The following is a 17,326-nucleotide window of genomic DNA, read 5'->3' as shown; positions in this document are numbered from 1 at the left end:
AGGCAAATTGATAATCACAACCCATGGCTCCCAGGTTAATAAGAACATTCTAATCTGACAGGACATTCCAAGGCATTAGAAGTGACCTCCCAGAAGCCAAGGGTATAGACCATTGTACAAGTTCACTGTACAAATCTGAAGTCTATGCAATTATCACTTTTCTTATAGATTAACTACAAAAAACTAAAAATCTTCCTGTCTTCCTTATAGTCCCCTTTTCCACGAAGAAGCCAAAAAGATTTTTTAAAACATAAAATGGGTCAGTTCCCTTCTGTATTTAAATGCTCTGTTAGCTTTTTATTACACTAAGAATAGAATCCAAACTCCTTTCCATGGCTTACAAATTGGCCATGATCATTGAGAGTGTACCTCTGCAAAGGGCATGCCTACCTGATCTCATCTTGTCCCATGGACCCCCTGGTGTCTTGTACTCCATCCATTCTATCCTTTCTTCTGTTTCTCTAAACTTTCAAGCTATTCTAGGTCCATAGCCTTTGCATTTTCCATCTCTTCTGCTAGGAACACTTTTCCCCAGCTCCTGAGATGGTTAGCTTTTTTTTTTTTTAAATCCATCAGATTTTAGCTTGAATACTATGTCCTCATGGAGGTCTTTCTTTCACTCTGTCTGTAGTGGTTTTCTTTTCCTAGTTATTGTTGGTCACATTATCATCTTCTATTATTTTTGTAATGATATTTTTAAGTTCACTTTCTTAATATCTGTCTTTCTCCCCTAGAATTAAGTGTCCCTAGAGCAGTAACATTGTCTTTTTCTTTGGTACATAGAACAGTGGTTGGCACATAGCATTGACTCAGTAAGTATTTATTAAACAAATGGCTGGCTTACTGAATAGTTCTTCTCTTGGTTTCTTGACATTGATCTAGTTCCTCCACACTACATGGCACTTCATAAAGATAATGTTTTAAACTACATCTTGCATTCAGGTTACCTTTCAGTGATATATTCGATTCTGTGGTGCCAAGTTATATTTGTCAAAACTGTAAAAGCTGTGTTCATTTATAATCATCCATATAAGTAGAAATATTCATATTTTATGTTCATTGAATATGTGAAATATAAGTATCTAAGCTGGCAATTAACGGCTTCCAAAGAGTTCAAACGCAAAAATAAAACATTCCTACAGAGAAAGGATCATAAAGTATTGGTTTTCAAATGGTATAATTTAATAAATTTTTAAGGTTTATTAGGAATTTTGTTTTTCTTCAGTTTTGTTATTTCCTAGCTTAGCTGCAGATGGAGACATATTTTTTCTCAGTACATTTAAAGTAACATCTTTGATAGCTACCACAGGGTCACTCAAAGCAGAACAGAAAAGTGCCTTATGTTACAGTCTGGTCCTTGGATGAGAAGTTTCAGAGCAGGCATGCTTCTCAGCAAGTGTGTAGACATGCATATGAGAACACATTCTACTTTTTATGAAGTTGTAACACATCCCATCTGTCTTTATAAGAATTTTTTTCCTTCATTAACTGTCAGTCAATTGGATGTAATAGATTCTCCCTACAAATATCTGTAAGCAACACTTCACTGTAGTTTAAATCAACAGGTGAACAGCTTTCTTTTTTTTTTTTTAATCAGTCATCAATTTTATACACATCACTGTATACATGTCAATCCTAATTGCCCAATTCAGCACACCACCATCCCCACCCAACTGCAGTTTTCCACCCTTGGTGTCCAAACGTTTGTTCTCTACATCTGTGTCTCAACTTCTGCCCTGCAAACCAGTTCATCTGTACCATTTTTCTAGGTTCCACATACATGTGTTAATATACGATATTTGTTTTTCTCTTTCTTACTTACTTCACTCTGTATGACAGTCTCTAGATCCATCCACATCTCAACAAATGACTCAATTTCATTCCTTTTTATGACTGAGTAATATTCCATTGTATATATGTACCACAACTTCTTTATCCATTCGACTGTCGATGGGCATTTACGTTGCTTCCATGACCTGGCTGTTGTAAATAGTGCTGCAATGAACATTGGGGTGCATGTGTCTTTTGGAATTACGGTTTTCTCTGGGTATATGCTCAGTAGTGGGATTGCTGGGTCATATGGTAAATCTATTTTTAGTTTTTTAAGGAACCTCCATACTGTTCTCCACAGTGGCTGTATCAATTTACATTCCCACCAACAGTGCAAGAGGGCTCCCTTTTCTCCACACCCTCTCCAGCATTTGTTGTTTGTAGATTTTCTGATGATGCCCATTCTAACTGGTGTGAGGTGATACCTCATGGTAGTTTTGATTTGCATTTCTCTAATAATTAGTGATGTTGAGCATCTTTTCATGTGCTTCTTGGCCATCTGTATGTCTTCTTTGGAGAAATGTCTATTTAGATCTTCTGCCCATTTTTGGATTGGGGTGTTTGTTTCTTTGATATTGAGCTCAATGATCTGTTTATATATTTTGGAGATTAATCCTTTGTCCGTTGATTCATTTGCAAATATTTTCTCCCATTCTGAGGGTTGTCTTTTCATCTTGTTTATGGTTTCCTTTGCTGTGCAAAAGCTTTGAAGTCTCATTAGGTCCCGTTTGTTTTTATTTCCATTACTCTAGAAGGTGGATCAAAAAAGATCTTGCTGTGATTTATGCCAAAGAGTGTTTTTCCTATGTTTTCCTCGAAGAGTTTTATAGTGTCCAGTCTTACATTTAGGTCTCGAATCCATTTTGAGTTTATTTTTGTGTATGGTGTTAGGGAGTATTCTAATTTCATTCTTTTACATGTAGCTGTCCACTTTTCCCAGCACCACTTATTGAAGACACTGTCTTTTCTCCATTGTATATCTTTGCCTCCTTTGTCCTAGATTAGTTGACCATAGGTGCGTGGGTTTATCTCTGGGCTTTCTATCTTGTTCCATTGATCTATGTTTCTGTTTTTGTGCCAGTACCATATTGTCTTGATTACTGTAGCTTTGTAGTATAGTCTGAAGTCAGGGAGTCTGATTCCTCCAGCTCCGTTTTTTTCCCTCAAGACTGCTTTGGCTATTCGGGATCTTTGGTGTCTCCATACAAATTTTAAGATGATTTGTTCTAGTTCTGTAAAAAATGTCATTGGTAATTTGATAGGGATTGCACTGAATCTGTAGATTGCTTTGGGTAGTATAGTCATTTTCACAATGTTGATTCTTCCAATCCAAGAACATGGTATATCTCTCCGTCTGTTGGTATCATCTTTAATTTCTTTCATCAGTGTCTTATAGTTTTCTGCATACAGGTCTTTTGTCTCCCTAGGTAGGTTTATTCCTAGGTATTTTATTCTTTTTGTTGCAATGGTAAATGGGAGTGTTTCCATAATTTCTCTTTCAGATTTTTCGTCATTAGTGTATAGGAATGCAAGAGATTTCTGTGCATTAATTTTGTATCCTGCAACTTTACCAAATTCATTGATTAGCTCTAATAGTTTTCTGGTGGCAGTTTTAGGATTCTCTATGTATAGTATCATGTCATCTGCAAACACTGACAGTTTTACTTCTTCTTTTCCAATTTGTATTCCTTTTATTTCTTTTTCTTCTCTGATTGCCGTGGCTAGGACTTCCAAAACTATGTTGAATAATAGTGGTGAGAGTGGACATCCTTGTCTCGTTCCTGATCTTAGAGGAAATGCTTTCAGTTTTTCACCGTTGACAATGATGTTTGCTGTGGGTTTGTCGTATATGGCCTTTATTATGTTGAGGTAGGTTCCCTCTATGCCCACTTTCTGGAGAGTTTTCGTCATAAATCGGTGTTGAATTTTGTCAAAAGGTTTTTCTGCATCTATTGAGATGATCATATGGTTTTTTATTCTTCAATTTGTTAATATGGTGTATCACATTGATTAATTTGCGTATATTGAAGAATCCTTGAATCCCTGAGATAAATCCCACTTGATCGTGGTGTTTGATCCTTTTAATGTGTTGTTGGATTCTGTTTGCTAGTATTTTGTTGAGGATTTTTGCATCTATATTCATCAGTGATATTAGTCCGTAATTTTCTTTTCTTGTAGTATATTTGTCTTGTGTTGGTATCAGGGTGATGGTGGCCTCATAGAATGAGTTTGGGAGTGTTCCTTCCTCTGCAATTTTTTGGAAGAGTTTGAGAAGGATGGGTGTTAGCTCTTCTCTAAATGTTTGATAGAATTCACCTGTGAAGCCATCTGGTCCTGGACTTTTGTTTGTTGGAAGATTTTTAATCACAGTTTCAATTTCATTACTTGTGATTGGTCTGTTCATATTTTCTGTTTCTTCCTGGTTCAGTCTTGGAAGGTTATACCTTTCTAAGAATTTGTCCATTTCTTCCAGGTTGTCCATTTTATTGGCATAGAGTTGCTTGTAGTAGTCTCTTAGGTTGCTTTGTATTTCTGCGGTGTCTGTTGTAACTTCTCCTTTTTCATTTCTAATTTTATTGATTTGAGTCCTCTCCCTCTTTTTCTTGATGAGTCTGGCTAATGGCTTATCAATTTTGTTTATCTTGTCAAAGAACCAGCTTTTAGTTTTATTGATCTTTGCTATTGTTTTCTTTGTTTCTATTTCATTTATTTCTGCTCTGATCTTTATGATTTCTTTCCTTCTGCTAACTTTGGGTTTTGTTTGTTCTTCTTTCTCTAGTTCCTTTAAGTGTAAGGTTAGATTGTTTACTTGAGATTTTTCTTGTTTCTTTAGGTAGGCTTGAATAGCTATAAGCTTTCCTCTTAGAACTACTTTTGCTGCATCCCACAGGTTTTGGATCGTCGTGTTTTCATTGTCATTTGTCTCTAGGTATTTTTTGATTTCCTCTTGGATTTCTTCAGTGATCTCTTGGTTATTTAGTAACGTATTGTTTAGCCTCCATGTGTTTGTGTTTTTAATGTTTTTTTCCCTGTAATTCATTTCTAATCTCATAGTGCTGTGGTCAGAAAAGATGCTTGATATGATTTCAATTTTTCTTAAATTTACTGAGGCTAGATTTGTGAACCACGATGTGATCTATCCTGGAGAATGTTCCGTGTGCACTTGAGAAGAAAGTGTCATCTGCTGTTTTTGGATGGAATGTCCTATAAATATCAATTAAATCTATCTGGTCTATTTTGTCATTTAAAGCTTCTGTTTCCTTATTTATTTTCATTTTGGATGATCTGTCCATTGGTGTAAGTGAGGTGTTAAAGTCCCCCACTCTTTTTGTGTTACTGTCGATTTCCTCTTTTATAGCTGTTAGCAGTTGCCTTATGTATTGAGGTGTTCCTATGTTGGGTGCATATATATTTATAATTGTTATATCTTCTTCTTGGATTGATCCCTTGATCATTATGTAGTGTCCTTCCTTGTCTCTTGTAAGATTCTTTATTTTAAAATCTATTTTATCTGATATGAGTATAGCTACTCCAGCTTTCTTTTGATTTCCATTTGCATGGAATATCTTTTTCCATCCCCTCACTTTCAGTCTGTATGTGTCCCTAGGTCTGAAGTGTGTCTCTTGTAGACAACATATATATGGGTCTTGTTTTTGTATACAGTCAGCAAGCCTGTGTCTTTTGATTGGAGCATTTAATCCATTCATGTTTAAGGTAATTATCGATATGTGTGTTCCTATGACCATTTTCTTAATTGTTTTGGGTTTGTTTTTTTAGGTCCTTTACTTCTCTTGTGTTTCCCACTTAGAGAAGTTCCTTTAGCATTTGTTGTAGAACTGGTTTGGTGGTGCTGAATTCTCTTAGCTTTTGCTTGCCTGTAAAGCTTTTGATTTCTCCATCAGATCTGAATCAGATCCTTGCCAGGTAGAGTAATCTTGGTTGTAGGTTCTTCCCTTTCATCACTTTAAGTATATCATGCCACTCCCTTCTGGCTTGTAGAGTTTCTGCTGAGAAATCAGCTGTTAACCTTATGGGAGTTCCCTTGTATGTTATTTGTCATTTTTCCCTTGCTGCTTTCAATAATTTTTCTTTGTCTTTAATTTTTGCCAATTTGATTACTATGTGCCTTGGCGTGTTTCTCCTTGGGTTTATCCTGTATGGGACTCTGCGCTTCCTGGACTTGGGTGGCTATTTCGTTTCCCATGTTAGGGAAGTTTTCGACTATAATCTCTTCAAATATTTTCTTTGGTCCTTTCTCTCTCTCTTCTCCTTCTGGGACCTCTATAATGCGAATGTTGTTGTGTTTAATGTTGTCCCAGGGGGTCTCTTATGCTGTCTTCATTTCTTTTCATTCTTTTTTCTTTATTCTGTTCTGCAGCAGTGCATTGCATCATTCTGTCTTCCAAGTCACTTATCCGTTCTTCTGCCTCAGTTATTCTGCTATTGATTCCTTCTAGTGTAGTTTTTTTTTGTTGTTGTTGTTGAAAATAATTATTTTACTTGGCAAGATATGTCAAATTTGTGTGCCCAGCTTTGAGAAGAATAAATCCAGTTGTCATCTCTTTGGAGATCTCAAAATATGACCCTTGTAATGTGAAGTTTAAAACACTTCTGTGAACATTATGAAAATTATTTCCATATCTTCATGCAAGTATGGAACATGCATTCTTGTTTTGCTTTGGAAACATACATTCCAAGACTCTGATAGAGTCGTACCTTTTTTTTTTTTTTTTTCACACACACACACTGTATTTTATTTTTACAAGAGATAAATAGACTGACACCAAGCATTGTACATGGATGACCACAACAACAGCAACAATGATTGCAATTACCAAACATGAAACACACTCATACTACGTCATAATATTGACATTCAGTCCAGTAATCCTCCACTGTAACAGCTCCTTTACTTTGCAGTGAAAATTGATTTGTATATCCTTTGCCTCTGAGTCCTTGTGGGATTTTTTTTTTTTTTTAAATTCAGACAGAAAGTCACAAAAATTATACTCATCCTCATCCGTTCACTCAGTCCCATGTAATTAAATTTTTTTTTTCATCTTGATCTTTTGTTAGCACTTTTATGAGTTCATCAGTTTTTCATTAGAGTTCTGAAAATGCTTATTCATTCAGTTCAGCAGTACAGTCAGTTACCAGAAACCTGTACTTGTCAGAGTCTTTTCCATGAATTTCTTGAAGATGAAACCCTTTTATAGGAACATATTTGCAAAATCATCAGAGTACACCCAGAACTGTCTGTAAATGACAAAAGACTTAAAAATGACCACGGTTAAAGATTTGATGAAAGTTCATAATAATGCAGTTGACAAGAAAATTAGTTATTTTTGAGATACACATTTTAAAGTAATAACTAGGATTATTACTTATAACATTATACCAGAACATATAAGATTTTTAGAAATTTCATGTGTCTGAAACATTTATATTAACATATTTCCATACAAATACAAATATAAGATTTTTAGAAATTTCATGTAATGTCTGAAACATTTATATTAACATATTTCCATACATATTTCCATACAAATACAAATATAAGATTTTTAGAAATTTCATGTAATGTCTGAAACATTTATATTAACATATTTCTATACAAATAACCCAATGAAAGTTTAGTATTAGTTGTTTTGTTTGTTTTTTTTATACTGCAGGTTCTTATTAGGCATCAATTTTATACACATCAGTGTATACAAGTCAATCCCAATCGCCCAATTCAGCACACCACCATCCCCACCTCACCGCAGTTTTCCCCCCTTGGTGTCCATATGTCCATTCTCTACATCTGTGTCTCAACTTCTGCCCTGCAAACTGGCTCATCTGTACCATTTTTCTAGGTTCCACATACATGAATTAATATACGATATTTGTTTTTCTCTTTCTGACTTACTTCACTCTGTATGACAGTCTCTAGATCCATCCACGTCTCAACAAATGACTCAATTTCATTCCTTTTTATGGCTGAGTAATATTCCATTGTATATATGTACCACAAGTTCTTTATCCATTCATCTGTCAATGGACATTTAGGTTGCTTCCATGACCTGGCTATTGTAAATAGTGCTGCAATGAACATTCGGGTGCATGTGTCTTTTTGAATTACGGTTTTCTCTGGGTATATGCCCAGTAGTGGGATTGCTGGGTCATATGGTAATTCTATTTTTAGTTTTTTAAGGAACCTCCATATTGTTCTCCATAGTGGCTGTATCAATTTACATTCCCACCAACAGTGCAAGAGGTTTCCCTTTTCTCCACACCCTCTCCAGCATTTGTTGTTTGTAGATTTTCTGATGATGCCCATTCTAACAGGAGTGAGGTGATACCTCATTGTAGTTTTGATTTGCATTTCTCTAATAATTAGTGATGTTGAGCATCTTTTCATGTGCTTCGTGGCCGTCTGTATGTCTTCTTTGGAGAAATGTCTATTTAGGTCTTCTGCCCATTTTTGGATTGGGGTGTTTGTTTCTTTGATATTGAGCTGAATGAGCTGTTTATATATTTTGGAGATTAATCCTTTGTCCGTTGATTCATTTGCAAATATTTTCTCCCATTCTGAGGGTTGTCTTTTCGTCTTGTTTATGGTTTCCTTTGCTGTGCAAAAGCTTTGAAGTTTCATTAGGTCCCACTTGTTTATTTTTGTTTTTATTTCCATTACTCTAGGAGGTGGATCAAAAAATATCTTGCTGTGATTTATGTCAAAGAGTGTTCTTCCTGTGTTTTCCTCTAAGTGTTTTATAGTGTCCAGTCTTATATTTAGGTCTTTAATCCATTTTGAGTTTATTTTTGTGTATGGTGTTAGGGAGTATTCTAATTTCATTCTTTTACATGTAGCTGTCCACTTTTCCCAGCACCACTTATTGAAGAGACTGTCTTTTCTCCATTGTATATCTTTGCCTCCTTTGTCATAGATTAGTTGACCATAGGTGTGTGGGTTAATCTCTGGGCTTTCTATCTTGTTCCATTGATCTATGTTTCTGTTTTTGTGCCAGTACCATATTGTCTTGATTACTGTAGCTTTGTAGTATAGTCTGAAGTCAGGGAGTCTGATTCCTCCAGCTCCATTTTTTTCCCTCAAGACTGCTTTGGCTATTCGGGGTCTTTTGTGTCTCCATACAAATTTTAAGATGATTTGTTCTAGCTCCGTAAAAAATGCCATTGGTAATTTGATAGGGATTGCATTGAATCTGTAGATTGCTTTGGGTAGTATACTCATTTTCACAATGTTGATTCTTCCAATCCAAGAACATGGTATATCTCTCCATGTGTTGGTATCATCTTTAATTTCTTTCATCAGTGTCTTATAGTTTTCTGCATACAGGTCTTTTGTCTCCCTAGGTAGGTTTATTCCTAGGTATTTTATTCTTTTTGTTGCAATGGTAAATGGGAGTGTTTCCATAATTTCTCTTTCAGATTTTTCATCATTAGTGTATAGGAATGCAAGAGATTTCTGTGCATTAATTTTGTATCCTGCAACTTTACCATATTCATTAATTAGCTCTAGCAGTTTTCTGGTGGCAGTTTTAGGATTCTCTATGTATAGTATCATGTCATCCGCAAACAGTGACAGTTTTACTTCTTCTTTTCCAATTTGTATTCCTTTTATTTCTTTTTCTTCTCTGATTGCCGTGGCTAGGACTTCCAGAACTATGTTGAATAATAGTGGTGAGAGTGGACATCCTTGTCTCGTTCCTGATCTTAGAGGAAATGCTTTCAGTTTTTCACCATTGAGAATGATGTTTGCTGTGGGTTTGTCATATATGGCCTTTATTATGTTGAGGTAGGTTCCCTCTATGCCCACTTTCTGGAGAGTTTTTATCAGAAATGGGTGTTGAATTTTGTCAAAAGCTTTTTCTGCATCTATTGAGATGATCATATGGTTTTTATTCTTTAATTTGTTAATATGGTGTATCACATTGATTGATTTGCGTATATTGAAGAATCCTTGCATCCCTGGGATAAATCCCACTTGATCGTGGTGTATGATCCTTTTAATGTGTTGTTGGATTCTGTTTGCTAGTATTTTGTTGAGGATTTTTGCATCTATATTCATCAGTGATATTGGTCTGTAATTTTCTTTTTTTGTAGTGTCTTTGTCTGGTTTTGGTATCAGGGTGATGGTGGCCTCATAGAATGAGTTTGGGAGTGTTCCTTCCTCTGCAATTTTTTGGAAGAGTTTGAGAAGGATGGGTGTTAGCTCTTCTCTAAATGTTTGATAGAATTCACCTGTGAAGCCATCTGGTCCTGGACTTTTGTTTGTTGGAAGATTTTTAATCACAGTTTCAATTTCATTACTTGTGATTGGTCTGTTCATATTTTCTGTTTCTTCCTGATTCAGTCTTGGAAGGTTATACCTTTCTAAGAATTTGTCCATTTCTTCCAGGTTGTCCATTTTATTGGCATAAAGTTGCTTGTAGTAGTCTCTTAGGATGCTTTGTATTTCTGCGGTGTCTGTTGTAACTTCTCCTTTTTCATTTCTGATTTTATTGATTGGAGTCCTCTCCCTCTTTTTCTTGATGAGTCTGGCTAATGGCTTATCAATTTTGTTTATCTTCTCAAAGAACCAACTTTTAGTTTTATTGATCTTTGCTATTGTTTTCTTTGTTTCTATTTCATTTATTTCTGCTCTGATCTTTATGATTTCTTTCCTTCTGCTGACTTTGGGTTTTGTTTGTTCTTCTTTCTCTAGTTTCTTTAGGTGTAAAGTTAGATTGTTTACTTGAGATTTTTCTTGTTTCTTTAGGTAGGCTTGTATAGCTATAAACTTCCCTCTTAGAACCGCTTTTGCTGCATCCCATAGGTTTTGGGTCGTCGTGTTTTCATTGTCATTTGTCTCTGGGTATTTTTTTATTTCCTCTTGGATTTCTTCAGTGATCTCTTGGTTATTTAGTAACGTATTGTTTAGCCTCCATGTGTTTGTCTTTTTTACGTTTTTTTCCCTGTAATTGATTTCTAATCTCATAGCGTTGTGGTCAGAAAAGATGCTTGATATGATTTCAATTTTCTTAAATTTACTGAGGCTTGATTTGTGACCCAAGATGTGATCTATCCTGGAGAATGTTCCGTGCGCACTTGAGAAGAACGTGTAATCTGCTGTTTTTGGATGGAATGTCCTATATATATCAATTAAATCTATCTGGTCTATTGTGTCATTTAAAGCTTCTGTTTCCTTATTTATTTTCATTTTGAATGATCTGTCCATTGGTGTAAGTGAGGTGTTAAAGTCCCCCACTATTATTGTGTTACTGTCGATTTCCTCTTTTATAGCTGTTAGCAGTTGCCTTATGTATTGAGGTGCTCCTATGTTGGGTGCATATATATTTATAATTGTTATATCTTCTTCTTGGATTGATCCCTTGATCATTATGTAGTGTCCTTCCTTGTCTCTTGTAACATTCTTTATTTTAAAGTCTATTTTATCTGATATGAGTATAGCTACTCCAGCTTTCTTTTGATTTCCATTTGCATGGAATATCTTTTTCCATCCCCTCACTTTCAGTCTGTATGTGTCCCTAGGTCTAAAGTGGGTCTCTTGTAGACAGCATATATATGGGTCTTGTTTTTGTATCCATTCAGCCAGTCTATGTCTTTTGGTTGGGGCATTTAATCCATTCACGTTTAAGGTAATTATCGATATGTATGTTCCTATGACCATTTTCTTAATTGTTTTGGGTTTGTTTTTGTAGGTCCTTTTCTTCTCTTGTGTTTCCCACTTAGAGAAGTTCCTTTAGCATTTGTTGTAGAGCTGGTTTGGTGGTGCTGAATTCTCTTAGCTTTTGCTTGTCTGTAAAGCTTTTGATTTCTCCATCAAATCTAAATGAGATCCTTGCCGGGTAGAGTAATCTTGGTTGTAGGTTCTTCCCTTTCATCACTTTAAGTATATCATGCCACTCCCTTCTGGCTTGCAGAGTTTCTGCTGAGAAATCAGCTGTTAACCTTATGGGAGTTCCCTTGTATGTTATTTGTCGTTTTTCCCTTGCTGCTTTCAATAATTTTTCTTTGTCTTTAATTTTTGCCACTTTGATTACTATGTGTCTCGGCGTGTTTCTCCTTGGGTTTATTCTGTATGGGACTCTCTGCGCTTCCTGGACTTGGGTGGCTGTTTCCTTTCCCATGTTAGGGAAGTTTTCGACTATAATCTCTTCAAATATTTTCTCTGGTCCTTTCTCTCTCTCTTCTCCTTCTGGTACCCCTATAATGCGAATGTTGTTGCGTTTAATGTTGTCCCAGAGGTCTCTTAGGCTGTCTTCATTTCTTTTCGTTCTTTTTTCTTTAGTCTGTTCCGCAGCAGTGAATTCCACCATTCTGTCTTCCAGGTCACTTATCCGTTCTTCTGCCTCAGTTATTCTGCTATTGATTCCTTCTAGTGTAGTTTTTATTTCAATTATTGTATTGGTCATCTCTGTTTGTTTGTTCTTTAATTCTTCTAGGTCTTTGTTAATCATTTCTTGCATCTTCTCAATCTTTGCCTCCATTCTTATTCCGAGGTCCTGGATCATCTTCACTATCATTATTCTGAATTCTTTTTCTGGAAGGTTGCCTATCTCCACTTCATTTAGTTGTTTTTCTGGGTTTTTTTCTTGTTCCTTCATCTGGTAGATAGCCCTCTGCCTTTTCATCTTCTCTATCTTTCTGTAACTGTGGTTTTTGGTCCACAGGCTGCAGGTTTGTAGTTTTTCTTGCTTCTGTTGTCTGCCCTCTGGTGGTTGAGCTAGTGTAGTTTTCATTTCAGTTATTGTATTGTTCATCTCTGTTTGTTCTTTAATCCTTCTAGGTCTTTGTTAAACATTTCTTGCATCTTCTTGATCTTTGCCTCCATTCTTATTCTGAGGTCCTGGATCATCTTCACTATCATTATTCTGAATTCTTTTTCTGGAAGGTTGCCTATCTCCACTTCATTTAGTTGTTTTTCTGGGGTTTTATCTTGTTCCTTCATCTGGTAGATAGCCCTCTGCCTTTTCATCCTGTCTATCTTTCTGTGAATGTGGTTTTTTTTCTACAGGCTGCAGCATTGTAGTTTTTCTTACTTCTGCTGTCTGCTCTGTGGTGGTTGAGGCTATCTAAGAGGCTTGATGGGAGGCTCTGGTGGTGGGTAGAGCTGACTGTTGCTGTGGTGGTCAGAGCTCAGTAAAACTTTATTCCACTTGACTGTTGATGGGTGGGGCTGGGTTCCCTCCCTGTTTGTTGTTTTGCCTGAGGTAACCCAACACTGGAGCCTACCTGGGCTTTTGGTGGGGCTAATGACAGACTCTAGGAAGGCTCACGCCAAGGAGTTCTTCCCAGAACTTCTGCTGCCAGTGTCCTTGTCCCCACGGTGAAACAGAGCCACCCACCACCTCTGCAGGAGACCTTCCAACAGTAGCAGGTAGGTCTGGTTCAGTCTCCCCCGGGGTCACTGCTCCTTCCCCTGTGTCCTGATGCACACACTATTTTGTGTGTGCCCTCCAAGAGTGGGGTCTCTGTTTCCCCCAGTCCTGTCCAAGTCCTGCAGTCAGTTCCCACTAGGCTTCAAAGTCGATGATTCTCTATGAATTCTCCTCCCATTGCCGGACATCCAGGTTGGGAAGCCTGACGTGGGGCTTAGAACCTTCACTCCAGTGGGTGGACTTCTGTGGTATAAGTGTTCGCCAGTCTGTGAGTCACCCACCCACCAGTTATGGGATTTGATTTTACTCTGATTGCGCCCCTCCTACTGTGTCATTGTGGCTTCTCCTTTGTCTTTGGATGTGAGGTATCTTTTTTGGTGAGTTCCAGTGTCTTCCTGTTGATGATTGTCCAGCAGCTAGTTGTGATTCTGGTGTTCTCGCAAGAGGGAGTGTGAGCACCAGCTTTCTTTTAAAGTCATCAATGGCATTTAAAAATTGAGTTTTGAGAACACAGTTATCAGAATATATTTTATGGTTTCATGACTGGTCTACTGGTCTTGTGTATTCTAAACACAAACCATATTCAGTTCGGTGATTGCAGGGTTCTAAAATATTGTTCCTCAAAAAACAATCATTTAAAATATATGAAGGAAGGTAATTTGTATGTACTTTTGTCAATCATTCTTTTTAATGTAAAGAGTTGGGTGTTTAGAAATAAATTAGAATGAAATTTATAAATGGGTTAAAATCTACAGTATATTTTATTTATCATACTGTTCAAAAACTGCTTTTGTATTTCTGAGGTTTGCAATTCCAGAAATATTCATTAAAAACTCATAGTTGTTTCTCTACTCATATTGAGTTCAGGCCTTATTTTTCTGCTAATGACTCACAAATCCATAATTTCAGTTCTGGTATTTTACTTGAATTATAGCTGTTTTTACAACAAGCTGAATATCAGATTCCCCTTACCCATCATCATACCATATTTATTTATCTCCTTTCTCCCCAAACTGGCTTTTCTATATAATCTCATTTCTGCAATTGATTTCATTATTGTTTCATTTTCCTGAGCTTGAACATGCACTTGTCCTTTTCACTTCACTCCGTCTTCCTCCTCCATAGCAAAGAAGTCTTGTAAGATCTACTCAACAATGTTTTAGCTTTGTCCTTTACTCTCCAATCTCCTGCTTCTCATCACAGTAAAGCCCTGGATTACCTCATAAAACTCCCATATTGGTTTCCCAGTTTCTTGCTTGAATAGACATAACATTTCATTGAGCAGATATAATATTACTCTTTTGCTCAAATACCTACCAGTTAATCTGACCTCATTTATCTTTAGTCATTTTACCTTATGCATTTGTAATATGAACTCTCCACCTTAGCTCCATTTGATATCCTCCCTATCCTCCTCTCTTCTTACAGCTCCCTCTCTGCTGGGGGTAAACGGGCCTGTTACCGGGGAGCCTGAGTGAGGATGGTTCCTTTGGGTCCCTGAGCAGATGGGAGCACCTCTGGGACTGTGGTGGGGCAGGGCTGGAGCCTGGTCACAGAACCACTGTTGTGTCTGCAGGTCTCAGGTCTGTTACCAGGGGTACAAATGCATTTGGCTCCCCCCCAGGTTCCTGAGCATTCTCCGGCTAGGTCCATGGGTGGGTTCCTAGGTGTGCAGAACTGCCTCTGGACCGTGGTAGAGTGAGGCTGGAACCAGGTCACAGTGCTTCAGGGTCCACAGTCGGGTCCTCAGTCAGTGGGCCTGTTACTCAGGGCACAACAGGCATGGGTCCTCCCGAGTCCTTTGGTGGATGGGACTGGTGGCAGGACCATGGACAAGCAGAGCAGGAGCTAAGTTCATGGGGGGACAGGGGTGCTACTAGGTCCACAGCTGGACCACTGTTGAAAGGCCAGCCACCTGAGTCCAGCCTGCCTTCTTGAAGTGGCCCTCCTGAGTCTTGGCTTCCATTGGTGTTTTACAACCTATTACCTGGGTTCCAAGGTCTCCCAAAAGGCAGTTTTGTTCATGGATGTCTGCCAAGTTGTTGTTACTGTGAGAGGATGAAGGCTGGGGACTTCCTAGTCCACCATCTTGCTGACATCACTTCCTATATATAATTTCAACTATTGCAATACACCGATTTTTACTGGTAAAATTTTTATGAGGGGAAATTTATATTTTCAGAAGAATTTGCTGCTTAACTGTAGCCTCATATTTGCAGCTTTTACTTTAAGTATCAACTTTAGTTAGAAAGAGTGGAAGCTTGACATATGCCTTCCTTCTCCCATTTCTAAGCTGTGTACATTCTCTCCTGCATCCTCCTTCCACCTTCTAGTCTATCTTCTTTTCCTATGAATGGAATAGAGGGCAGGATTGGAAGGAAAAGTACTTGTCTGAATTGGAGAGGCTGTGCTTCATGGGATAACATTATCCCAGCCTTCTCCTGCCTCTCTCACTCATCAGCAGTGTGTTGCTAGGGAAATTTTTAACCAAGTTGAAGCTCTTATGTTCCCTTCTATTACTCTAAGTATGATATAGTCTTCATAGCAGGATTGTAGTGAGGAGTAACTAGAATATGGGCACATCGTAGGTACTTCCAAGTATTCTAGTTATCGTAACAATGATAATTATTATTAGCCTGGATTATTAAATCCAGATTGAATTAGGAAAAGTTGAAGATTGTGACTTTTCAGATTGTGCTTATAACTTTATTCAAGAGGGGCATTGATGAATTCAGTGTCACACTAGCTCTCACCAGGATACCCTCCATCTTCCTTTCTGAACCTTCTCTTCCTCTTGCTCCTCTTACTTGCTTCACATATACTCAGTACCCTCATGTTGCTCTTTAGCTAACTTAAGCTCATATACCCTTTGAGACCTGCATTAATTTATTTATCCCATCACTAACTAAATGAGAATTCTTGTTTCTTGAATAGTATTGCATAGCAATATATCATCTAGTAAGAAATACTTAAGATAAAGAGTAAAGAGAAACTTCTTCTTCTTTCCTGTAGGGGAGATGCATATTTTGAAAGTGGAACTTGATAACTTATTTAAATTGCTAATTGGTATATAATTTTTAGAAGGACAAGTGTATTAGACTTAAAAAAAAACCTCTCTGAATTCATTACTCCCTTTCCCCTATTTCATTTGATCTATTTCTCTATTATTTAAAAAAATCTTCCAGCTTATAATTATATCAGTAATTTTTGTCTGCTTTTACATTATTTTCAAAGCTTTCTTCTTGGTTCAAATGCCATATTTCATAGAGCTTGATCATTTTTATAACAGCCAGTGATTTTCTCCTGTTTCTTTGATTTATTGTAAAAATTCACCATGGTGGTCTAAGTGTTCATACTTCCTTGAATAAATTCCTCTTTACTTGAATTCCAAAAATGTGTTTATAGTACATAGTTCACAGTTTACCTTTTTAACTTTTAAATTTATTAGGTATAATATTAGTTAGGTGCAGTTCATCTTTTCATAGCGTTAGAAGTTTTTAAACGATCTGTGAGATCTTTTAAAATTAAAGGAGTAAAAGTAGTGAATGGTAAAAAGAAAATTCCAAAGCTCAGAATTTCAAACTTTAAAGCATTAATAAAATCAAATTTCTTCTTTTTCACGCAACCATACATTAATAAGATGAATAAAATATCTTCCTAAAGAACCTTTCTTTTTAAACAGGTGATCAAGTAAAATGGACTGGATACTATGGCTTAGTGTATAACCTGCTGAAAATGTCATGGGAACTTCGAGGAGATAAGGAGCAGGATGGACTTAGAAACAAAATATGGCAAATGTTACAGAAAACAAAGGATCATGAGAAAGATGGGCGAATCTGTAATGCAGTAAATATTGCCCAGGTAAGATAAAACACTGGCCATCAACTGGTACGTCTGTCACCAGGACATATTTGTCCTTTTGTCCTTTGTCTCTAAGGAAAAAGGAATATTCATATTCAGTGAGTATCAGTGATTCACTGTTGAGAACATGATTTTTAAAAGTTAATACTGACCTAATTTTTAGTTAAAGATAAGAGGGTTGACAATCTTCTGATTAAGCAGCTTGAAGAAAGGAGTTGATTTGGGGGAAGACTAATTGTTCTGCTTTGAGCTTG

The 17,326-nt window shown here is 36.9% G+C and overlaps 1 protein-coding gene across 1 annotated transcript in view; it reads left to right on the top strand.

The window, feature by feature from the left end:
* The window catches only part of TMEM232 (transmembrane protein 232), a 246,958-nt gene that overhangs the window by 76,693 nt on the left and 152,939 nt on the right, over positions 1 to 17,326 (top strand). Inside the window, 1 exon segment of the mRNA XM_036847913.1 lies at positions 16,894 to 17,072. Coding sequence (XP_036703808.1) covers positions 16,894 to 17,072 — 179 coding nt within the window.

Source organism: Balaenoptera musculus, chromosome 3 (genome assembly GCF_009873245.2).
Source record: "Balaenoptera musculus isolate JJ_BM4_2016_0621 chromosome 3, mBalMus1.pri.v3, whole genome shotgun sequence".
NCBI classification, from domain to species: domain Eukaryota; kingdom Metazoa; phylum Chordata; class Mammalia; order Artiodactyla; family Balaenopteridae; genus Balaenoptera; species Balaenoptera musculus.
This window is presented reverse-complemented; position numbering and strand designations above follow the sequence as displayed.